This window comes from Bos javanicus, chromosome 20 (assembly GCF_032452875.1).
Source record: "Bos javanicus breed banteng chromosome 20, ARS-OSU_banteng_1.0, whole genome shotgun sequence".
In the NCBI taxonomy this organism is placed as follows: domain Eukaryota; kingdom Metazoa; phylum Chordata; class Mammalia; order Artiodactyla; family Bovidae; genus Bos; species Bos javanicus.
This window is the reverse complement of record NC_083887.1, coordinates 10,063,547-10,088,521: the sequence shown is the minus strand read 5'-3', so window position 1 is coordinate 10,088,521 and position 24,975 is coordinate 10,063,547. Positions and strand designations below refer to the sequence as shown.

Here is a 24,975-nt window from a genome sequence, read left to right as displayed (position 1 = left end):
TTTTTAAAAAATTATTTGTTTGTTTTTGGCTCTGCAGGGTCTTCATTGCTGTGCACAGGCTTTCTCTGGTTGCGGCGAGCAGGGACTACTTTCTAGTTGCAGTGTGTGGGCTTCCAGTTGCGGTGGCTTCTCTTGTTGTGGAACAAGGGCCCTAGGGCACGAGGGCTTCAGTAGTTGTGGCACACAGGGCTTAGTTGCCTGGAGGCCTGTGGGGTCTTTCCAGGCCAGGGATGGAACCCTTGTCCCCTGTATGGCAAGCCAGACTCAACCACTGGACCACCAGGGAAGTCCCTAAGTAAGATGTCTGTCAAGTCTACATGACCCTCCTAGTTTATAGTCTCAGCACAAGCTCCAAAGAGGGTTCTTATTGACCCTGATTAAGATCTGCCCATCTGTGAGCAGTCAAGTGGCTAAGGGAATGAAGTATTTTGTTGGTAGGCCTGGATTACATGTCTCTGCTTGAAGTAGGATAGAAGTTCCACCTGCACCATGTCGTCTAAACTGGATTATTATATAGTGAGGGAAGGATGGTTCCCCTAAGGAAAGGATGTAGGGCCAACCCTCCCGCATGTTCCCTCCCCCTAGTTAATAATAGTATTCTGTGGGTGCCTGGGAGGTAATATGTACAGAGAGGAAAAATCCTCTGGAGATTCTTGTAGGCCTCTTGAGAATACAAAAGGCCTATAACCCTCTTTTGCCCTGAACAGAATCACTGCAGTAAACCACACTGAGAGTAATGTAAATATACTTTTTTCCTATACTCATAACACAATAGGAGATTAAAAATTTTTTTGTATGGTGTGGTAGAAAGAAAAGTGGATAGAGAGCCATACTATCAAGGTTTGACTACTGGTCCTGCCATTGGGTAGGCATATGTCTTTCAGCAAATCATTTAACTTGTTAGATTTGTTTCTCAGTTATGAAATGAAGGATTTGGACTTAGGTACTTTTCATTTCTAAAATTTATGACTCTAAAAATAAACACTTGCAATATATAGCTGACCCTTGAACAAGTTGAGCATTAGGAGTGCTGACCCTCTGTATAGTTGAAAATCTGCTTATAACTTTATAGTTGGTCCTCTGTTTCCTTGGTTCCACATCTGAGAATTCAACCATCTGCACATCATGTGGTACTGTAGTATGTACTTAGTGAAAAAAATCTGCATATAAGTAGGCGTACATAGTTCAAACACTTACTGTTCAAGGGTCCACAGTATATTAACTGTGGCAGATAGTTAATATTTTAAAACTTACTCAAGTAAATAAGAACACCAAGAAGTTCCAAATGAATGAATGGGCAAAAAATACACAATTCATACCAGAATAAAAAGGAATTAAACAACTGTTAAAAAAGAAAATTTAAACAAGCTAGTATTGAAAATACTAGTTTTGAATCCAAGTCTATGCCCTGACCAATAACGCTGAAGACGCTGAAGTTCAGCGGTTCTATGAAGACCTACAAGACCTTCTAGAACTAACACCCAGAAAAGATGTCCTTTTCATTATGGGGGACTGGAATGCAAAAGTAGGAAGTCAACAAACACCGGAGTAACAGGCAAATTTGGCCTTGGAGTACAGATGAAGCAGGGCAAAGGCTAATAGAGTTTTGTCAAGAGAACGCTCTGGTCATAGCAAACACCCTCTTCCAACAACACAAGAGAAGACTCTACACATGGACATCACCAGATGGTCAACACTGAAATCAGATTGATTCTGTTCTTTGCAGCCAAAGATGGAAAAGCTGTATACAGTCAGCAAAAAACAAGACCAGTAGCTGACTGTGGCTCAGATCATGAACTCCTTATTTTCAAATTCAGACTTAAATAAAAAAAAGTAGGGAAAACCACTAGACCATTCAGGTATAACCTAAATCAAATTCCTTATGATTATACAATAGAATTGACAAATAGATTTAAGGGACTAGATCTGATAGAGTGCCTGATAATCTATGGACAGAGGTTCGTGACATTGTACAGGAGAAAGTGATCAAGACCATCCCCAAGAAGAAGAAATGCAAAAAAGCAAAGTGGCTGTCTGAGGAGGCTTTACAAATAGCTGTGAATAGAAGAGAAGCAAAAGCAAAGGAGAAAAGGAAAGATATACCCATTTGAATGCAGAGTTCCAAAGAATAGCAAGGAGATAAGAGAGATAAGAAAGCCTTCCTCAGCAATCAATGCAAAGAAATAGAGGAAAACAATAAAATGGGAAAAATTATTTTCAAGAAATCTTCAAGAAAATTAGAGATCCCTTCAAGAAAATTGGGAGAAGGCAATGGCAACCCACTCCAGTACTCTTGCCTGGAAAATCCCATGGAAGGAGGAGACTGGTAAGCTGCAATCCATGGGGTCGCTAGGAGTCAGACGACTGAGCGACTTCACTTTCACTTTTCACTTTCATGCACTGGAGAAGGAAATGGCAACCTACTCCAGTGTTCTTGCCTGGAGAATCCCAGGGACGGGGGACCCTGGTGGGCTGCCATCTATGGGGTCACACAGAGTTGGACACAACTTAAGCGACTTAGCAGCAACAGCAAAAAAATTAGAGATACCAAGGGAATATTTCATGCAAAGGTGGACTCAATAAAGGACAGAAATGGTATGGACCTAACAGAAGCAGAAGATATTAAGAAGAGGTGCCAAGAATGCACAGAAGATCTGTACAAAAAAGATCTTCACGACCAAGATGATCACGATGGTGTGATCACTCACTTAGAGCCAGACATCCTGGAATGCGAAGTCAAGTGGGCCTTAGGAACCATCACTACGAACAAAGCTAGTGGGGATGATGGAATTCCAGTTGAGCTATTTCAAATCCTAAAAATGATGCTGTGAAAGTGCTGCAGTCAATATGCCATCATATTTGGAAAACTCAGCAGTGGCCACAGGACTGGGAAAGGTCAATTTTCATTCCAATCTCAAAGAAAGGCAATGCCAAAGAATGCTCAAACTACTGCACAATTGCGCTCATCTCACACACTAGTAAAGTAATGCTCAAAATTCTCCAAGCCAGGCTTCAGCAATTCGTGAACCGTGAACTTGCAGATGTTCAAGCTGGTTTAGAAAAGGCAGAGGAACCAGGGATCAAATACCCAACATCCACTGTATCATCGAAAAAGCAAGAGAGTTCTAGAAAAACATATATTTCTCTATTGACTATGCCAAAGCCTTTGACTGTGTGAATCACAATAAACTGTGGAAAATTCTGAAAGAAATAGGAATACCTGACCACCTGACCTGCCTTTTGAGAAATCTGTATGCAGATCAAGAAGCAACAACAGACTGTTTCCAAATAGGAAAAGGAGTACGTCAAGGCTGTATATTGTTACCCTATTAATTTAACTTATATGCAGAGTACATCATGAGAAACGCTGGGCTGGATGAAGCACAAGCTGGAATCAAGATTGCCAGGAAATATATCAATAACCTCAGATATGCAGATGATACCACTCTATGGCAGAAAATGAAGAAGAACTAAAGAGCCTCTGGATGAAAGTGAAAGAGGAGAATGAAAAGGTTGGCTTAAAGCTCAACATTCAGAAAACTAAGATCATGGCATCCAGTCCCATCACTTCATGGCAAATAGATAGGGAAACAGTGGAAACAATGGCAGACTTTATTTTTCTGGGCTCCAAAATCACTGCAGATGGTGACTACAGCCATGAAATTAAAAGATGCTTGCTCCTTGGAAGAAAAGTTATGACCAACCTAGACAGCATATTAAAAATCAGAGACATTACTTTGTCAACAAAGGTCCATCTAGTCAAGGCTATGGTTTTTCCAGTGGTCGTGTATGGATGTGAGAGTTGGCCTATAAAGAAAGCTGAGCACCGAAGAATTGATGCTTTTGAACTGTGGTGGTGGAAAAGACTCTTGAGTCCCTTGGACTGCAAGGAGATCAAGCCAGTCAATCCTAAAGGAAATCAGTCCTGAATATTCATTAGAAGGACTGATCCTGAAGCTGAAACTCTAATACTTGGGCCACCTGATTCGAAGAACTGACTCATTGGAAAAGACTCTGATGCTGGGAAAGATTGAAGGCGGGAGAAGGGGACGACAGAGGATGAGATGACTGGATGGCATCACCGACTCAATGGACATGAATTTGAGTAAACTCCGGGAGTTGGTGATGGACAGGGTGGCCTGGTGCGCTTCTGTCCGTGCCGTCGCAGAGTTGGACATGACTAAACTGAACTGAGTATTCAAAAAAAGGGCACACTCAACAACATTTTCCATGTTTTAAATGAGCACAATGAAGTTTCAAAAGCAATATATGGCTTGTTGAACCATGGAGAAACTGATACTTTTATTACTGATAGTCTGGTTAATTTGTTCAACATTTTCTGGAAAAGAGCCATAAAAATGTTCCATAAGAGAATTACCTGGTGATCCCGTTGTTAGGATCCTGCACTCTGGCTGCCAAGGGCCTGGGTTCGGTTCCTGGTCAGGGGATTAAGATGGCTAAAGCCTTGAGGCACAGCCAAGGGGAAAAAATAATGTTCCTTGGAGTAAGCTTAGGAAATGTTATGAAAGAAGGAAAATTGTCAGTCTACAAATATTCTGTTTACAACACTATGTATAATAGTGACAAGTTGAAACTAAATGTTCACTGGTATGAGGATAATTTGCTGTATGATAAATTCGATGTTTTCATTATCGTTAAGTAATATGAAAACAGTGATGAAACAGGAGGAAGAGTCTGAAGAATACCATATTTTATTGAACCTCAGATTTTATTGTTTGTAAGACACCTTTATTTTATGAGCCCTCAAGAAGGAAACACTCTGGCATTTAACCTTTGACACAGTGTCAAATGACATGTGAATTGTTCATACCAGTTTCTTGGTGGTTTGACAGGTCTCAATTTTTGGCGGTTTCTCTTCCTTTCACTTATATTGCTTAGCATGAATTAGACAGTCTTTTCAGAGGCCATTCCAATAACAACATAACACAGTTTTGTCTCTTTGTGGAAATCCTTTCTTAGGTCTTATAAAGTGGTTGTTTTCTCCCCCTGCAGAAAAACATGGAAGTGTAGGCATTCTTCCATCAATGAGTTTTTGATTCCACTAACAAATTTGCACCTTACTGTTCTGTTCCATGCCTTTCTACATAAAAATATAACCTTTTGTATAAACTTAAAAAAAAAAACACTTTAAATAGAAATTAATAGGAACAGCACAAACAGTGCACGTGTTGCGGTTGGACCAGCAGCGTAGCAATAGCGTTCACAGGAGCAGGCAGTGGCAGCTGTGTCACTGGCTGCCAGTGGTTGGAAGACACATCGTGATTTCAGAGATGTTAAATGTGAACATATGTTAGTATTAAAAATGATGAAATAGGAAATATGAGGAGTAAAAAGTTTTACATTCAATTTAATATTATTAAAATGTGTTGCTAAAAGATAAAAAGATTATTTGTATTTGAGTTTTTCAATATGAGTGAGACTTTATAACATTTCTGGTAAAAGTGCATCTTGCTAAAACTGTAAATCAAAGGGATTCTGTTTAACATCATAAATATGTAAATTTGCGAGAAAGGTAAATTTCCATAGTGTATATATACATTTTATTAAAAGATATTTTCCATTTATATTTTAGGAAACCCACGGAAACATATAACATCTTTGAAGAAAGCTGTAGATATGACTTGCCATGGAGAACCATCTCTTTATAACTCCTTAAGCATGGCTATGCAGACTCTAAAGTTAGTGTTTTACACTTATTGTTTATAATTTATTTCAACATTTTTTGAATGAGTTAAGTTGAAATGATAATGTTAATATGCATCTCCGTAAACCTAACTATAATGAAATTGTTATTAAGAGAAATACGTAACATTATTTATAGTGTATAGTATGATGTTGGTTAATAATTTTGATTTTACGTTTTAGTTGCTGAGGTATATCCTTAAAGATTTTGGAAAAATATAATTAAAGATGTAGCAATATTACTAGTGGAGAAGAAATAACGATGAAAAAATTTTTTATTGAAAATTGATTATATGTGGAAGTTAATGTGGTATAATAACTGAGTTTGTTGTATATTGGTTTTTGTTAACTAATTTTATAATACATCTGTAAATTAATAATACCACTTTTCTAGCAGTTTTAACTATGTAGAATATAGCTAAAACCCCAAAGAAAGTATTCAGTATAGTTAAAGCTTATATATTTTATCCTTAGATAGTCTATCCTGACTCAAATTTTTATACCTTTAAATAATAGACTTTTTTTTAGTTTTGAAGTAGTTGAGGAGGTAACACACACAATGAAGGTAGATACAATAGCAATATCCACAGTGAAAACTGAGCCTAACAATGAAAATTAAAGCAGGAAAGCTATAAATAATTGATAACATCACACCAAAAAGCATAGATATCTCTATTTAGTTTAGAGGAGAACAGTTCATCATATCTTAAAATCCTGTAAGCCATCATTTAATTAAATGGTGGTGGTGGTGCTCAGTCATGTCCAACTGTTTGCAACTCTGTGAACTGTAGCCCACCAGGCTCCTCTATCCATGGAGTAGTCCAGGCAAGAATACTGAGTGGGTTGTTATTTCCTGCTCCAGAGGATCTTCCCAGCCCAGGGATCGAACCCGTGTCTCTTGAATCTCCTGCTTGGCAGGTGAATTCTTTACCAATGTGCCACCGAAATGGTACACAGTCGTTTATGACTATTATGACAATCACCATGAGGTTAAATTGTAGTCTTTAAAAAAGAAGTATGTTACTATTTTCAGGCCACATATGTGTACCTTAATGTTGATTCATATGGTACTGTCATACTTTCCAGTGTATACCTTAGACTTTGTATGAAACCAACCTGTTAGAACGTAAGCTGCATGATGTCAGGAACCTCACTGATCTTATCACTTTATCCTTAGAACTTGAAAGAGTATTCAGTAAATATTTATTGAATGAATAAATGAATCAGTGAATTATTTTTGTGTGTAGCTAATTTTAGAAAAACTGGTATTAAGGTTTTTAGAGTATACTCACAGTTCATTCCTTTGTGATGTTGAAACAGACGGGATTGTTCTGTAGTCTGTTTGTAAACCATGTGTACTTTTTTGTATCTGTACTAGTCTTAAGTTTTTTTAATTAATGTAATTTATTATACTTATTTGGAGTGTTTTTTTTTTTCTTCTTCTTTTTTTAGACACATGCCCGGACATACAAGTAGAGAAGTCCTAATCATCTTTAGCAGCCTCACAACCTGTGATCCCTCTAACATCTATGATTTAATCAAGGTAGAACCAATAATTTCTTCATAATCAAAACCAGTTACAGCTCTAAAGACAATTCTTTAGAGTTCTCTAAATTTATTACTAGACTTCTCCAAGTTTATTACTAGTTTTCAGAGCATTCTATTTATCAAGCATATTAATTATTCTTTTTTTTCTTCCCTCAAAACTCTCCATTTACTTGGATTTTACGAAGAGTCTAAAGGCAGCTAAAATCAGAGTGTCTATTATTGGATTGTCTGCAGAGGTTCGAGTATGCACTGCACTTGCTCGTGAAACTGGTGGTATATATCTAGAATCTTCAATATTTACTCATAATCACTATGTGAAAAGTAACAATTTATTAGTTAAAATGCTTTTATTGGTTTTTTAAAGCTGCTAAATTTAAATTAGTGTGTGTCCCAAAGTCCAAAATGTGGGTAGTCGTATTAAATATATCACCAGTTCTATAACCAATGCAAGAAGTTTTTAGTAGTTATGCCAGTGTTTAGAGGAACCATTATAACCACTGGAAAGCTAGAAATTTTACTGTGTGTAACACTTAGTGAAAATCTTGTTAATTGGCTTTAATTAAATTGAAAATTACAGTTATTGTCAGTGAAGTCAGTTTAGAGATGTTATTTAAATAAATATTTTGAAAAATGGTAATGTAACATAAGCATTTATTTTGAAAATGAACGTTTTTAGATGGTAAAACATTTATAGAATTATATAGAAATTACAGATCATTCTTATGTCTGGAAAGCTCATGTTTCTTTTCTTTTATTCTTGTCTTGCTAGGCACGTACCATGTTATTTTAGATGAAAGCCATTACAAAGAATTGTTAACACATCATGTTAGTCCTCCTCCTGCTAGCTCAAATTCTGAATGCTCACTTATTCGTATGGGTAGGTGTTTATTTTGTGTTATTTAATTAAATAAAAATTTATATGAAAAATAAAGTACATAGGTTTGGACATTCCAAAATTTTAAACAGAAGTATGTTCTTATATAAAGTGAAAGTAAACTATGTCATGGACTCCTCTGTTGTGTCAGAAAGTATTTAAGAATTGCATTTTCTTTTTAAAATGTAGTATGTGTTATGTATTAAGTGTTGTTAAGTTAGAAAATATGCATATGAAACTTTAGAATCTGAGTCCATATGGTCCTCCTCTTCCCCCATTTTACTCCACTATTAATTTTTCTTCTAACTGGAAATTGCTGTCAGTTTGACCATGCTCTAATAAATGTACAAAAGACAGGAAAGAGAACTTTTGGACAACTTTGTGAGCTTTCTGGTAGGAACATTTTTAGGTTTCTATTACTAGAATTTTTCTATTTCCTTGGGGGAGAAAAAGTAATATATTTTCTTCCATAAAGGATTTCCTCAGCATACCATTGCCTCTCTGTCTGACCAAGATGCAAAACCCTCTTTCAGCATGGCGTAAGTAAAACCTTAAAACTGTTTATGATAATGTTTTTACATTGTTAATTCCTTCCTATAAGTTACAAATTAAAAAGATAGGCTTGAAATGTAATGACTTTTGTAGACAATTACTTTCTATGTAGCTGTAAAAAGGAGAGAGAACTATATATACTCCTGTAATATTACTGGCTAAAACAGCAGGGTAGAGAAAAGTGTGTCATATGCTACCGATCATCTAACAAACTGTGGAAAATTCATAAAGAGATGGGAAGACCAGATCACTTTACCTGCCTCCTGAGAAATCTGTATACAGGTCAAGAAGCAACAGTTAGAATCAGACGTGAAACAATGGATTGGTTCAAAATTGAAAAAGGAGTACGTCAAGGCTGTATATTGTCATCGTGCTTATTTAACTTATATGCAGAGTACATCATGCGAAATGCTGGACTGCATGGAGCACAAGCTGGAATCAACATTTCTGGGAGAAATATCAACCACCTTGAATCATTAGCTGAGTGTTGATGTGTACATTCCTATCAGGACACTCCTGGAGGCCAGAGAAAGAAGCACGGAGTGGAGCAGCAGAACAGTCCCTAGAGCTCACGTGGGCAGGGAACGGCTCATTCCCACCAGTCAGTGTGGAAAGGCCTCTTAATGTCACAGGCATTGAATGGAGTCCACAGTAATGAAACCGAATTTACCCTAGACTAGCAGCTGTTCTGGACAGCCAGAAAACTTAAAAGCAAGTTTTGGCATCAAACTATTTGCTTAAGTGTATTTTGGAAAAAGAAACACAACATATTTAAATCAATACAAAAAAAAAATCCGTCACCAAAAGCACAGCAAAATTCACAGTATCTGGCTGCCAATCAAAAATTACCAGTCATGCATTATAGACAGAGAATGAACTCATGGTTGCCAGGGGGAAGGATGGGGAGAAGAGATAGGAAGTTTGAGATCAACGTGTACACACTGCTGTATTTAAAATGGATAACCTACAAGGACCTACTGTATATAGCATAGGGAAGTCTGCCTAATGTTACGTGGCAGTCTGGATGGGAGGGGAGTTTAGGGGAAAGTGGATATGTGTATATGTATGGCTGAGTCTCTTGGCTGTCCAGCTGAATCTATCACAACATTGTTAATCAACTATGATATAAAATGTTTTTAAAAAAGTTTACCAGTCATGCAAAGAAGTAGGAAGATATGACCCATAACAAGAAGAAAAATCATAGAATTGGAACATATTCAGAAATAACACAGTTGTTAGAATTAGTAGGTAAGGTGTTAAAATTATTATAAATGTATTCTGTGTGCTCAGGAAAATTAAAGAGTACATGAATTTGATAAGAGATAGGGAGGATAGAATAAAGACCCCAATCACATTTCTAGAGATGAGCAATACAGTGTGTTAGGTGAAAAATATACTAGATTAACATTAATGGCAGTGAAGTGAAGGGAAGTGGAAGTTGCTCAGGACTCTTTGCAACCCTGTGGACTATACAGTCCATGAAATTCTCCAGGCCAGAATACTGGAGTGGGTAGCCTTTCCCTTCTCCAGGGGATCTTTCCAGCCTAGTGATCGAGCTCAGGGCTCCCGCATTTCAGGCAGATTCTTTACCAGCTGAGCCACAAAGATTAATGGCAGATTAGTCACTAAAGAAGAGAAGTGAATTCAAAGACATTAATAGAAGCTATTCAAAACAAAACAGAGGAAAAAAAAGACAAATGTGAACAGAGCATAAGTGAGCTAGGAAACAACTTAAAGGTTTTAAAGTTACAGTGGCATCCCTTGTTTTGCTTTACCTGCTCACATCTTTGTATATCACTTTTTAAAAAGTAATATTTCCTCCCCCTGCCCCGCAACAGGCATCTGGATAGCAACACTGAGCCAGGACTTACATTGGGAGGCTATTTCTGCCCCCAGTGTCGGGCAAAGTACTGTGAGCTTCCTGTCGAATGTAAAATCTGTGGTAAGAAACTGACTGTTCATTTTCTAGTAAATTAATATTGGATAACTTCTTACCTATATTGCTATTAAATATAAATATTAAGCTCTGCTTATCTTTCTGGATTTGATCTGTTAAAAGAGACATAGGCTGTTTTTTTCATTGTGTGCCTAGTACTTCATTTTTAAGAATAAACATGGCATTATGGATGTTTCCTGGTTCTCTTTCCAGAAAAACTATGTTCTTTAAAGACAGTGCAGTAGATCTAGTTGACGTTTTTGCTTCTCTTCATGAAATAAATACATATGAGAATGAAGAATTAAAATAATAGAGTTGTAGAACTTTATTTCATTTACAAGTAAGCACATGGGCCAAGAGAGATCACGTACTTAGTGACAGAGCTAAGACTCCATCTTGGAGTCTCCTTTTATGGCCACTGATTAACTAAGAAATGAATAACTGCAATCCTAGAAAAAAACAAACTTGAAAATATTTAGCCTAAGTTATATCATCTGACATTTCAGCCATCATCTTTGTGAGGTTTGGGTTACTAAATATGTCTTTCTGCTTTGTATGTTAGGTCTTACTTTGGTGTCTGCTCCCCACTTAGCACGGTCTTACCATCATTTATTTCCTTTGGATGCTTTTCAAGAAATTCCCCTAGAAGAACATAATGGAGAAAGGTATATGAGTTTTGATTAATTTATACCTGTTTCAAGTGGTAAAGTTATATCCAAATATGTTGTTATTAACACTACATAAAAGAGTGTCATTCACTTGGGCAAGATTATTGCTACTACAGAAAATGAGATGTAGAATGCCTTGTTTATGACTGAAATGATTGATTGAACAGACCTGGATCTCCAGAAACCTATTTCCCTGACCCCAGCTATATGTAGCTGGAGTGGTGGTGTGTTGGTAAATCAGCTCTCCAAAAAGAAAAAAAAGGCCCTGACTTGTAGCATTTGTTGATTTCTGTCGTATAAAACTGGAAGATTTATCCAGGGAGCCTAATATCAAAATAATGTAAGAAATAAAGAAAAGATATAAGATGGGAAAGAAATATTCAAGGATAATTTCTACTATTGAAGGAGAGAATTTTCTGGATGGAAAGGAACTGTCAAGTGCTTGACATATTGAAGGCAAACAGACTTGCACTAACATGTATCACTGTGAAATTTCAGAGTACGCTGCAGCAGAACATTAGCCCTGAACATTTCTATAGAGGGAGAATGGGGTCACATGACCTGGAATTAAAATTGTTTGGCTTCTGGGACTTCACTGATGGTCTTGCAGTTAAGACTCCACGCTTCCACTGAGTGGGGTACAGGATTGATCTCTGGTCAGGCGATGGCACCCCACTCCAAAACTCTTGTCTGCAAAATCCCATGGACGGAGGAGCCTGGAAGGCTGCAGTCCATGGGGTCGCTGAGGGTCGGACACGACTGAGCGACTTCACTTTCACGCATTGGAGAAGGAAATGGCAACCCACTCCAGTGTTCTTGCCTGGAGAGCAAGAACGGGGGAAGCAGGGACCGGGGAGCCTGGTGGCCTGCCGTCTGTGGGGTCACACAGGGTCGGACATGACTGAAGCGACTTAGCAGTAGGAGCAGCAGCAGGGAACTAAGATCCCACATGCTGTGTGGTGCAGCAAAAAAAAAACAAAACATTGTTTGACATCTCGTGAACAGCACTGGATGCTGACATGGAGCAATTTCCTTCAAAATTTGGAGTGAAAATTATTGCCAACTAAATTGTATACCCAGCCAAGCTACTGTTTAAATGTAGGTAGACTAGAGACTTCCTTGGCAGTCCAGTGGTTAACACTCCACCCTTCCAGTGCAGGGAGCATGGGTTCAATCTCTGGTCAGGGAACTAAGTTCCTACATGCTGCGTGGTTTGGCCAAAATATATATATATATATATACACACACAGGTAGAATAAAGGTATTTTCAGATTTGTAAGGTCTCAAAAAGAGACTTGCTTGGGAAGCTGTGGAAGAGATGACTCAAAGGAACTGAGAATGAGAATGAATGAAAGAGAATAGGAATATTTATCTAATCAAAAGTGGCTAAAGCAAACTTGTAAGATGAAGTCCCAGAATGACACTTATTTGTCAGATACGGAGAATAGTCAGTCCAGTTTGGAAAACGTCAGAATGCTCCAGGAGAGGTGTCACCAGAAGATGGAAACTATAGAATTCTTGATGTAGCTGAACATAACAATAGGGTATTTAGGCTTCTCAGAGAACGGTTGGGGCTGAGTAATTAGAACAAATAAGCTTATGAATAACATACTTATTAACTCCAGGAAAAAAATGTATTTTACAGAGAGGAAAAGTTGTATGGCATGGCTCAGCTGAATACGTCTATATAGTGATGATAAACTAAATATTTAATATTGTTTCATCTGGAATGATTTAGCTACAAAGAATTGAGAATGGGATTTGTTATGTGTGTACTGTATTGTATTGGTTCAAGATGGTTGAAAGAGAATTAAAATCTCATCTTCCATAGTGGAAAGTTCATAGCCAATGCCTATGAAAAGACCAAGAGCTGTGAGCATAGGTAACTGTCAAACAGTTAAAATTTTTGAAAGGATTTGCTCTGTAAATGAAGTGAGGGGTGGGTTGGGAGGGAACTGATCTTTTTTATATTAAGTTTGGAGAACTTTTAATTCTTTAAACCGTTCCTTGAAAATTAAGCCCTTAGGCATCCATTTTTGCCATAAATTAACCCCTCTCTGTTCATTTGGACTTGTTTCAGCTGTCTGCTATCTTTGGGAAAGTTGAAAAATAGTCATGAAAATTGTTTTCTCTAGAATCATAGTTGAGAAAGCATACTCATATTTAACCTTGATGTAAATAAGATTAGTTTGAGGAAAAATTTAAGCTATCAGATAACCTTAGGGTATAGTGTGGAATTTTCTTAAATTACTGGTATTCTTAATTATTTCTCCTAAAAATCATGCCTAAAGATAATTACAGTTGACCCTTGAACAACATGGATTTGAAATGCAAGGGTCCACTTACATGCATTTTTTTCTGTAAATACATACTACAGTACTACATGTTCCATAGCTGGTTGGATCCTCTAATGTGAAACTGCAGCTATGGAGGGTCAGAGGGCCAGAGAGCCAACTGTAAAGTTACACTCAGATTTTTAACCTTGGGGGTTGACAGCCCTAAACTGCCTGTTGGTCAAGGGCCAACTGTACTTACTAATTAGAGAATTCTTGTTATTGAGATTTTCCTGAGCTATTTTAATGAGTAAATTCTTAACAAAATGATTCTTAAACTTTCTTTTTCAGGTTTTGTTATGCCTGTCAGGGGGAATTGAAAGACCAACATGTAAGTTCATGTGCTTTGTGAATATTAATTATTGTACAATAAATACTGAATAAATGGTATTATAAGTTTTCAATAGATTGTTGAAGACCAAGCTCAAATCAGGTTATTCCTCAGAAGTATAGCAGTAGGTGGAGATTAAATGGGAGCTATTACAGACAGTTGTTTTACTTTGTCTTCAGTTTGCAAGCTAAACTGCATTTAGCTTGAAAGTACTAAAAGTTTTTTCTCTTTTTTTTTTTAACTTCAGGGTCTCATTTTTTACTTTTTACTTTATTTTACTTTAGGCTCTCATAACTTATTTTGAAGTTACCATTTATGGTGGCCTCAGATCTTAAGAATATTCTCCCCATTGAGGAACTGAGAAAATATTTTTTAAAATGTTAACGGGGGCCAATTTGAACATAGCAACTTATGTAAAGTTGCAAATAAGATAGGTCACTGTTTAGTTTTAGTTACATGTCCATGTTTAAAACTATACTTTATAAACTATATAAAATACTAGTAGAAAGGATTGCTTGTTTTATTTTACTCTCAGCATTTCATAAAACAATTTTATTTGGAATTCTCTTGTGGTCTGGTGGTTGGTAATCAGTGCTCTCATTGCCGTGGCCCATCTTCAGTTCCTGGTCAGGGAACTGAGATTCCCATAAGCTGTGAGGCATGGCTGAAAGAAAACCAGTTAAAAAAATAATTTTATGAAGCTTTACATGCCTCTTTGACATCATTAGCTATATCTTCACTAGAATCACTGTTTGACTCATTTGATAGTTTTTAAGAATATAGCATCATTATTTCTGTGCTGTTTGAGATTTGATGATTTTTTAATCTGTGTATGATGTTGCCCTGGAAATTTCACCCCAAGGCGCTAGTATTTATATATATAATACTGATAGAATATTATTATTCTTTTTTCTTCTTATTATTTTATTTTATTATTTATTATATGACAATAAGAATAAAAAATAAAATAATTTATATATTATATATATATATTTGTCTTTTGCCTTATTATTTAGTGGTTTAATTAAAAGAGGAATATAACTTTTATAATTCCCTAGGTATAACAAATTTCTGTTAAAACTTTTGTGCTCTTTTTAATTGAATCACTCCAGTAACCTATCGAAGTATTCAAAGCTAGCACTAATTTCAAGCTCATGTGTCTTCCCCAAATAATTACTTAAAATGAAGTAATCGAGAGTATCCTATAATTCAAGGGACTTTAAGGACTCAGAAACAAAATTATTCCCTCATTTCTAAGGAATAATTTTTTGGAAAGAAAGAATTTCCATAGATTTGAGAATATATAGTACATTGGAACTAATAAAGAGGTAGGTGAGTGGGGAAAAAGTGATAAGTACATGAAAGAGCAAAGCAGCTGGCACGTCTTCTAGCTATGCTGTACTTTTGGAAACTACTTTTTAAATTCAGGTTTTCTTCTTTTTATTGCAGGTCTATGTTTGCAGTGTGTGCCAGAATGTGTTCTGTGTGGACTGTGATGTTTTTGTTCATGACTCTCTTCATTGTTGTCCTGGCTGTATTCATAAGATTCCAGTTCCTTCAGGTATTTGATTCCAGCGTGTAATACACATTGAATGTATTAAAAAGAAATTTGCAACTGTAAATAAAATGATTCTTTAGTAGAAACTCCAGTTAAAACACGAAGAACAGTTTGAAAGGAAAATCTGGTTTCAGGAGCCTGTTGCTTTACAGCGTCCTCTATAACGATTGGTTAAGTTTTCACTTAATGGAGTCTATCGAATACCAGCATTTTGGTGGTTTGTTATCTGATTTACCTTATAGTTCAGGTTAGCCTCACTAAGGTTCATACCCAAAGACTGTTTAACTTAATCCTCCTCAACTTTCCTACTCTGGGTCATCAGAAGAATGTAGGTGCAAATGTATGATGAGGTCAGGTTCAGTGAAGGTGTACTGTTGTAGGCAGAAAGGCAGAACTCTTTTTAGGGTGTACCCTTTTGAGAGTGAATCACATTTCCATAGCAAAGTAAGTTTATTTTACATTTACAAACTTTGGTCACTCTAGACTGAGTTTCATTATGATATTCATGATTTTATAAATAATAAGTCTTAGTGAAGAACATTATCAGTAAATACAGTGTAATCCCATCCTGAAGAGTCTATTCAGTAAGTCTTGGGGGGAGCCCAGGAATATGCCTTTTTTTTTTTTTTTCAGTTATACATACATATATATATATATTATTTTTCAGATTTTTTTCTCTTATAGGCTATTAGAAGAAATATGCATTTTTAATAGCACATGTGTGCACACACTTACTAATAGACATAATTAGACATAAGTACAGATCTTTCTCCCAAGAGTCATACTCTCTGCCTAGACCCAAATGGTTCTTTACTAGCAAACAGATTTCAGCTGTAGGTAACCAGGTAACTGTCAGCTTCCTTCCTTCTGCTCTGTCCACAAGAGGTATCAGTGGCTTGAAAGAGATGCCTTTAACATAATCAGAGTATCGTATCTCCCTCTACTTGAATTAAAAGAAAGGGTATGAGTAGGCACCTCTTGAAAAGTTACTTGGAAATACATTAGACACACACCCACACTACTCTATAATATCTATAAAAGGGATATTGAGTGCCTTTTGGGCCAGTTTTATCTCTTATCTCTTTATCTCTTTTGGGTGTTATTAGTATGATTGACATGGTTAAGGTGAATATTTTAGTTAGGCTTAAGGAGGAATTTCCAGTCTGAAAATTATAGAGAAAATCCTAACTTGTTTAAGATTATAGTAATAAAAATGATAACACTGTTAGCTCTGGCCTTAATTTCCCTCGTGGAACACCACGATATACTATAAAAATGAAGGAAACTATTCAACATTAGAGACCTTTGTGAGCAGTATGTCTTTCTGACTTCTATTGTTTGATTAGAAAACTCCTTGAGACTTAAAATTAATAATGAAAATTAGACTTATTTTAAATACTTTAGAATGCATACATTTTGCTTCATATTCTTTTTTATTATGCCTGACAATCTTTTATCTTTTAACTGAAGCATTCAATCCCTTTATATTTGATATGCCTACTGATATATTTTGGTTTAAATCTACCCTCCTACTTCGTGCTATTTGCTTCAGTTATTCTGTCTTCATTTTTCTCTTCTTTTTTTTTTCTTTTGGATTGCTTGTTTTCCACCATTCTGTGTTTTCCTAAACTAGTTTGGAAATTGTATACTTTATTTTCATCCTTTTAGTGGTTATCCTAGAAATTATAGTACACATAAATCCTTAACTTGGGTCCTCTAGAAAGTAGAACCTCCAGCAAAGGTGAAAGGGTTGTTACTTTATTTGAGAGGTGTAGCTCAGGAATGTAAAGATAAGGAAAAAAAAGAAAAGTGAGACAAGGAAAAACAATATGTGATCATGGTGGCCAGACTTGATGACGAGCTGTGAAAAATCACAGGAGTCTCCCAGCAAGTGTGTTCACTTAAGAGTCTGGGACGTCTCCAGAAGATATACAGGGAGGAGCTGCCCCTCGTGCAGCCCATCAAAGGGAGGGAGGAAGAGTAATGCAGTTTCCTAACTTCTCCCGTTTCCCGTTGGCCAAGGCCTGCCGCACAGGGCAGTGTCATCTGGTCCTTTGCGCTTAGTCGTTCAGTTGTATCTGACTCTTCGCAACCCCATGGACTGCTGCCCGCCAGGCTTCTCTATCCATGGGGATTCTCCAGGCAAGAATACTAGAGTGGGTTGCCATTTCCTACTCCAGGGGATTTTCCCAACCCAGGGATCGAACCCAGGTTTGCCACATTGCAAGTAGATTCTTTGTCCTTTGGTAATTGCTAAGGACGTCAGTTTGGAGAGGAAATGGCAACCCACTCCAGCCAGTGTTCTTGCCTGGAGAATCCCATGGACAGAAGAGCCTGGCAGGCTACAGTCCATGGGGTCGCAGAGTTGGACATGACTGAGCAACTGAACTAAACTGAACTGAGCATAGCCCTGCCCATCAGAGCAAGACTCAGATTCCCCCACAGCCAGTCCCTCTCATCAGGAAGCTTCCACCAGCCTCTTATCCTTATCCTTCAGAGGGCAGACAGAATAAAACCCACAATCAGAAAACTAAGCAAACTGATCACATGGACCACAGCCTTGTCTAACTCAATGAAACTATGAGCCATGCTGTGTAGGGCCACCCAAGACGGACAGGTCATAGTGGACAGTTCTGAAAAAACATGGTCCACTGGAGAAGGGAATGGCAAACCACTTCAGTATGCTTGCCTTGAGAACCCCATGAACAGTATGAAAAGGCAAAAAGATAGGACACTGAAAGATGAACTCCCTAGGTCAGTAGGTGCCTAATATGCTACTGGAGAAGAGTGGAGAAATAGCTCAGGAAAGAATGAAGAGGCTGAGGCAAAGCGAAAACACCACCCAGTTGTGGATGTGCCTGGTGATGCAAGTGAAGTCTGATGCTGTAAAGAATAGTGTTGCATAGGAACCTGAAATGTTAGGCCCACAAATCAAGGTAAATTGGAAGTGGTCAAACAGGAGATGGCAAGAGTGAACATTGACATTTTAGGAATCAGCGAACTAAAATGGACTGGAAGGGGCAAATTTAATTCAGATGACTGTTACATCTACTACTGTGGGCAAGAATCCCTTAGAAGAAATGGAGTAGCCCTTATAGTCAACAGAGGAGTGTGAAATGCAGTACTTGGGTGTAATCTCAAAAACAACAGAATGATCTCTATTTGTTTCCAAGGCAAACCATTCAATATCACAGTAATCCAAGACTATGCCTCAACTACTAATGCCAAAGAAGCTAAAGTTGAATGGTTCTATGAAGACCTACAAGACCTTCTAGAACTAACACCAAAAAAAGATGTCCTTTTCATCATAGGGGACTGGAATGCAAAGGTAGGAAGTCAAGAGATACCTGGAATAACAGGCACGTTTGGCCTTGGAGTACAAAAATGAAGCAGAACAAAGGCTAACAGAGTTTTGCCAAGAGAATGCACTGGTCATAGCAAACACCCTCTTCCAACAACACAAGAGAAGACTCTACACATAGACGTCACCAGATGGTCAATACTGAAATCAGATTGATTCTATTCTTTGCAGGCAAAGATGGAGAAGCTCTATAGAGTCAGCAAAAAAAAGACCAAGAACTGACTGAGGCTCAGATCATGAACTCCTTATTGCAAAATTCAGACTTAAATTGAAGAAAGTAGGGAAAACCACTAGACCATTCAGGTATGACCTAAATCAAATCCCTTACGTACAGTAGAAGTGACAAATAGTTTCAAGGGATTAGATCTGATAGAGTGCCTGAAGAATTATGGAAGAAGGTTCCTGACAATGTACAGGAGGCTGTGATCAAAATCATCCCCAAGAAAAAGAAGTGGAAAAAGGCAAAATGGTTGTCTGAGGAGGCATTACAAATAGCCGAAAAAAAAAGAGAAGTGAAAGGCAAAAGAGAAAAGGAAAGATATATCCATCAGAATGCAGAGTTCTAAAGAATAGCAAGGAGACATAAGAAAGCCTTCCTAAGTGATCAATGTGAAGAAATAGAGGAAAACAATAGAATGGGAAAGAGTAGCTATCTCTTCAAGAAAATTAGAGATACCAAGGGAACATTTCATGCAAAGATGGGCATAATAAAGGACAGAAATGGTATGGACCTAGCAGAAGCAGAAGATATTAAGAAGAGGTGGCAAGAATACATAGAAGAACTGTACAAAAAAGATCTTCACGACCCAGATAATCATGATGGTGTGATCACTCACCTAGAGCCAGACATCCTGGAATGTGAAGTCAAGTGGGCCTTAGGAAGCATCACTGCAAACAAAGCTACTGAAAGTGATGGAATTACAGTTGAACTATTTCAAATCCTAAAAGATGATGCTGTGAAAGTGCTGCAATCAATATGCCAGCAAATCTGGAAAACTCAGCAGTGGCCACAGGACTGGAAAAATCAGTTTTCCTTCCAATCCCAAAGAAAGGCAATGCCAAAGAATGTTCAAACCACCACACGATTGCACTCATCTCACATGCTAGCAAAGTAATGCTCAAAATTCTCCAGGCTAGTCTTCAACAGTATGTTAACTGAGAACTTCCAGATGTTCAAGCTGGATTTAGAAAAGGCAGAAGAACCAGAGATCAAATTGCCAACATCTGTTTGATCATAGAAAAAGCAAGAGAATTCCAGAAAAACTTCCACTTCATTGACTACGCCAAAGCCTTTTACTGTGTGGATCACAACAAACTGTGGAAAATTCTGAAAGACATGGGAATACCAGACCACCTGACCTGCCTCCTGAGAAATCTGTATACAGGTCAGGAAGCAACAGTTAGAACCAGACATGGAACAACAGACTGGTTCCAAATTGGGAAAGGAGTACGTCAAGGTTGTATATTGTCACCCTGCTTATTTAACTTATATGTAGAGTACATCATGAGAAACACTGGGCTGAAGGGAGCACAAGCTGAAATCAAGATTGCCAGGAGAAATATCAATAACCTCAGATATGCAGATGACACCACCCTTATGGCAGAAAGAGAAAAAGATCTAAAGAGCCTCTTGATGAAAGTGAAAGAGTAGAATGAAAAAAGCTGGCTTAAAACTCAGCATTCAAAAAACAAAGATCATGGCATCCGGTCCCATCACTCCACAGCAATAGATGGGGAAACAGTGGAAAGAGCTACAGACTTTATATTCGTGGGCTTCAAAATCACTGCATATGGTAACTGCAGCCATGAAATTAAGAGGCCTGCTCCTTGGAAGAAAAGCTATGACCAACCTAGACAGCATATTTAAAAGCAGAGACATTACTTTGCTGACAAAGGTCCATATAGTTAAAGCTATGGTTTTTCCAGTAGTCATGTATGGATGTGAGAGTTGGACCATAAAGAAAGTTGAGCATTGAAGATTTGATGCTTTTGAACTGTGGTTTTGGAGAAAACTCTTGAGAGTTCCTTGGACTGCAAAGAGATCAAACCAGTCCATCCTAAAGGAAATCAGTCCTGAATATTCATTGGAAGGGCTGATGCTGAAGCTGAAGCTACAATACTTTGGCCACCTGATGCAAAGAACTGATTCATTTGAAAAGACCCTGATGCTGGGAAAGATTGAAGGCAGGAGGAGAAGGGGACGACAGAGGATAAGATGGTTGAATGACATCACTGACTCAATGAACATGAACTTGAGCAAGCTCCCGGAGTTGGTGATGGACAAGGAAGCCTGGCGTGCTGCAGTCCATGGGGTTGCAAAGAGTTGGACATGACTGAGCGACTGACCTGAACTGAACTAAAGTCAGTGGTATGGCATTGCAGCCAATTCTGTAAAGTCAGATAGGCTTGGTGCATTTCAGTTTGGACTCCAGCCAGCTCAGGAAGCTGGGCAAAGACAGCAGCAGTGCAGAGGTGGAGGCAGGCAGCACCTTGGAAAGAAAGAAGTGGCCAGGAGAATCTGGGGAAGCATTGCTTCCAATACTCCTACATAACATCAGACCTAAAGTTAACTTGTACCTTTGCCCTCCCCACAGATAATTTATTTAACCTCATTTGCCTCCTTCCTTCCTTATATATTATTACCATTGTATATTTCTTTTGGTGTTTCACTAGACATTTATATTTGTTTTAACCAGTTAGTGTTTATTATGATTTTATCACCTATTTACCACTTTCTTGGCTCTTGATTTATTCTTATAGCTTAGATCTGTTGAGGATCATTTTCCTTCTACCAAAAGTGTACCCTTCAGAATATACTAGTGTTCAGGATATATAATATGCTACCTGCTATGTAAGAAAGAAAGAAAAATAAGAATATATATTTGTATTTGAAAGAAGCAGCAGTGGAAAGCAATAGAGGAAATCAGTGAAACCAAAAGTTAGTCCAACCACTTGACAAATATTTCGCTAAGCTGACCAAGAGAAAAAGAGGACTCAAATTACTGAAATCAAGAGTGAAAAGAGGAAACATCACTTTGGACCTCACAGAAATAAAGATCACAAGGGAACACTACAGACAGCTAGGGGCAAGAGTGAGTGTTAATGAATATGGAGTTTGTTTTTGGACTGATGAAAATGTAAGATTGATTGTGGTGATGATTGTTAAACTCTGTGATTGCACTAAAAACCACTGAATTAAACACTTTGAATAGGCTGAGTTGTATGGTGTGTGAAGTGTATGTCACGAAAGCTGTTTTTTGTGTCTTTTAATGAGGGAATTTGGGGGCCTCCCTGGTGGTGTAATGGTTAAGAATCAGTCTTGGAACATAAGGGACACCTGTTCAACCCCTGGTCCGGGAAGATCCCACGTGCCTTGGAGCAGCTGAGCCCATGCACCACAACTACTGAGCCTGCGCTCCAGGGCCCAGGAGCCGCAGCTACTGCAGCCCATAGGCCTGGAGCCTGTGCTCCTCCACAGGAGAAGCCAGCACAAGGAGAAGCCTGCACCAGCAACTGGAGAAGCGTGTGCACAGCAGCCAAGAGCCACGACAGCCAAAAAATAAATAAATCTTTAAAAAAAAAAAATAAGGGAATTCCCCGGCTGCCCAGTGGTTAGGACTCTGTGCTTCCAACGCAGCGGGCACAGGTTCAATCCCTGGTTGGGGAACTAAGATCTCACAAGCTACACCATGCAGCCAAAAGAATAAAGTTTAAAAAAAAAGGAAACACTGGAAGAATACATAGGAAGCTAGAGAACAATGGATGAGAGTAAGAATTATTTTAAAATATTTTTATATAGTTTAGTATTCAAAAATAGTAAAATTTATGGAATCCTGGGAAGTTGTGGTAAGACAAAATAAAGTAACGAATGTTAGTTATTAGTTAAGGACCTGAAATCAATCATGTTCATCAAATAAAGCTGTGGGTATGGAGCTGGGGGTTGAAGATGAACTGTAGTAAAATTGCTTTTTTATTTATTTGGGTACATATGTTCCAAGTGTACGTGGCAGGATGTGCACTGTTTGTGTTTGTCGTGACCGTGTTTGCCCTAGAGTAACTGCAAGGTGAAGATGGCAGTACTGTGTGGAGGCTGAAGAAGATAAGTAATTAGATTAAAAGCATGCTAAGTCTTGCATCTGAGGCTTACAAGTTGATCCACTGTACATCTGAGTACAGGTCACAGTTGGAACACTAACTTGTGTTGACACAGTGAGGGAAAAACAGGGATTCTGCTGCTCAGAGGTGGCTTCCCTGATAGATCAGTTGGTAAAGAATCCACCTACAATGCAGGAGACCCCAGTTCGATTCCTGCATTAGGAAGATCCCCTGGAGAAGGGATAGGCTACCCACTCCAGTATTCTTGGGCTTCCCTTGTGGCTCAGCTGGTAAAGAATCCGCCTGCAATGTGGGAGACCTGGGTTCGATCCCTGGGTTGGGAAGATCCCCTGGAGGAAGGCATGGCAACCCACTCCAATATTCTGGCCTGGAGAATTCCATGGACTGTATAGTCCATGGGGTCACAAAGAGTCAGACATGACTGAGTGACTTTCACTTTCACTGTTGCTCAGAGTGGCAGTAGGGAAGAGGAACTGTAAACATTTTGTAAGATTTCTCAATTTGTGAAATTCCTTGTTTGTGGTCCTCTCTGTGTTCAGCTGTCTATATCTCTGTAACAATCACAACACTTATAACATGAAAGCATTCATGAATGGTGAAAAGAAAGGGTGGTACAACCAGCCCTTGGGAAGTGGGGCAGTGGAATTCCCCTGTCTGTAGTGGTGAGCGTTTAGGAGAAAGGGCAAGAACCATGAGTCCCTAGGGCCTATAGTAAGGAAGAAAAGAGCATAGGAGATTGTCATGCATCTGAGAAGTAGCCTCAGAGTGTCCTGATACCCCTTTGGGTCCAGTTCTGTAAGAATAGGAGAGTCATTGTTTTCTTTCCATGTGTTCCAATTCGGTTCTATGGAGACCTCTTACACGGTGGGGTGGGGACATAGATGGAATTCTTATGGGATATAAATTCTTGATTTCACCTGACTAAATTGTTACTTGAGTCACATCTCAGGCCAGGGCACAGGAAGTAATGCACAATTTGTTCATTTATCCATTAGTTCACTCAGCAAACCTTGTACATCTGCTGTCTGTCTGATGAGACCCTAGGTGTCTGGATATAGATACCAAGAAGAGGAAACAAACCCTGACCTTGCGGCCCTGTGACCCTCCCAGCCTAAGAGGCAGACCTGTGAAGAGGTCCATGTGACAGTGCTGAGGATTTGCCAAGTGCGTGGGAATGCAGAAGAGAGGCTGTGAAATGGGCCCTGGTGCAAATTCAAATGCCCGAGGGGACTGGGCAGGTTATGCAAATACTTGAAAAGGAGCCAGGTTAATGCAAAGTGGTAAGCACCTGAAAAGTGCTGGTTCCATCTGCAGGAGGCAGCCTCTGGATGGAGCAGGGGTAGAGAGATGTAGTCTTCTCGGTACACCCTTTTCTACCTTTTGAATTTTATACATGGGCATCTGTTACCTGGTCCAGAAGAAAACAGTTTTTTCAAAGGAGGTAACTATTACTCAGCTCCAACCTATTTTTTATTTCTGAAAATGTAGTTTCCCTCAGACTGTATATTTTAATATTTAAAAAGAAACTGAAAATCTGGACTTTAAAGTTTTAAATGTTGACAGCTAATTTTTTTAAACCACACAAATGTTTATTTTTAGAGCATCATCACAACCTTAAGAGTAGGTGATGATTTCTTAGGACACAAAGAGCATCTATCTTAAAAGGAGAAAATTAAAGTCAGACTTCATCAAAATTTAAAATATCTGCTTTGGAATACTCCATTAAGAAAGCAAAAAGAGTTCATAGATGGGGAGAACATGTTTGCAGTGCAAACATATAACAGGACTAGTGTCTAAAAATACATAAACAATTCTTGCAGCTCAATAATAAACGGTAAATGACCAATTTATCTTGTTTTTACTGTTTTTTCTGACTGCACACGTCCCAGGTCTTTTTAACTTGAAAGACAGTACAGAATCATGAAATGATGTCTAAGGGTCCCCAGTATATGCCGCAAGGACCAAGGTCCCCACTGCAATGACACAAAATCTGGC

At 38.3% G+C, this 24,975-nt stretch overlaps 1 protein-coding gene across 7 annotated transcripts in view; it reads left to right on the top strand.

Moving 5' to 3' along the window:
- The window catches only part of GTF2H2 (general transcription factor IIH subunit 2), a 30,691-nt gene extending 5,861 nt beyond the window's left edge, over positions 1-24,830 (top strand). For 3 of the 7 annotated variants that reach the window (XM_061393339.1, XM_061393340.1, XM_061393338.1), the window contains 10 exons: positions 5,594-5,699; positions 7,156-7,246; positions 7,437-7,524; positions 8,021-8,128; positions 8,601-8,664; positions 10,516-10,619; positions 11,176-11,278; positions 13,906-13,945; positions 15,395-15,506; positions 18,677-22,081. In XM_061393339.1, coding sequence (XP_061249323.1) covers positions 5,594-5,699; positions 7,156-7,246; positions 7,437-7,524; positions 8,021-8,128; positions 8,601-8,664; positions 10,516-10,619; positions 11,176-11,278; positions 13,906-13,945; positions 15,395-15,506; positions 18,677-18,891 — 1,031 coding nt within the window. In that variant the 3' untranslated portion in view covers positions 18,892-22,081. Of the gene's footprint in view, positions 1-5,593; positions 5,700-7,155; positions 7,247-7,436; positions 7,525-8,020; positions 8,129-8,600; positions 8,665-10,515; positions 10,620-11,175; positions 11,279-13,905; positions 13,946-15,394; positions 22,082-23,975 lie in introns of those variants that run through there. The other 4 variants (XM_061393341.1, XM_061393343.1, XM_061393342.1 and 1 more) reach the window with 4 other exon arrangements.
- Positions 24,831-24,975: the final 145 nt, after the last annotated feature.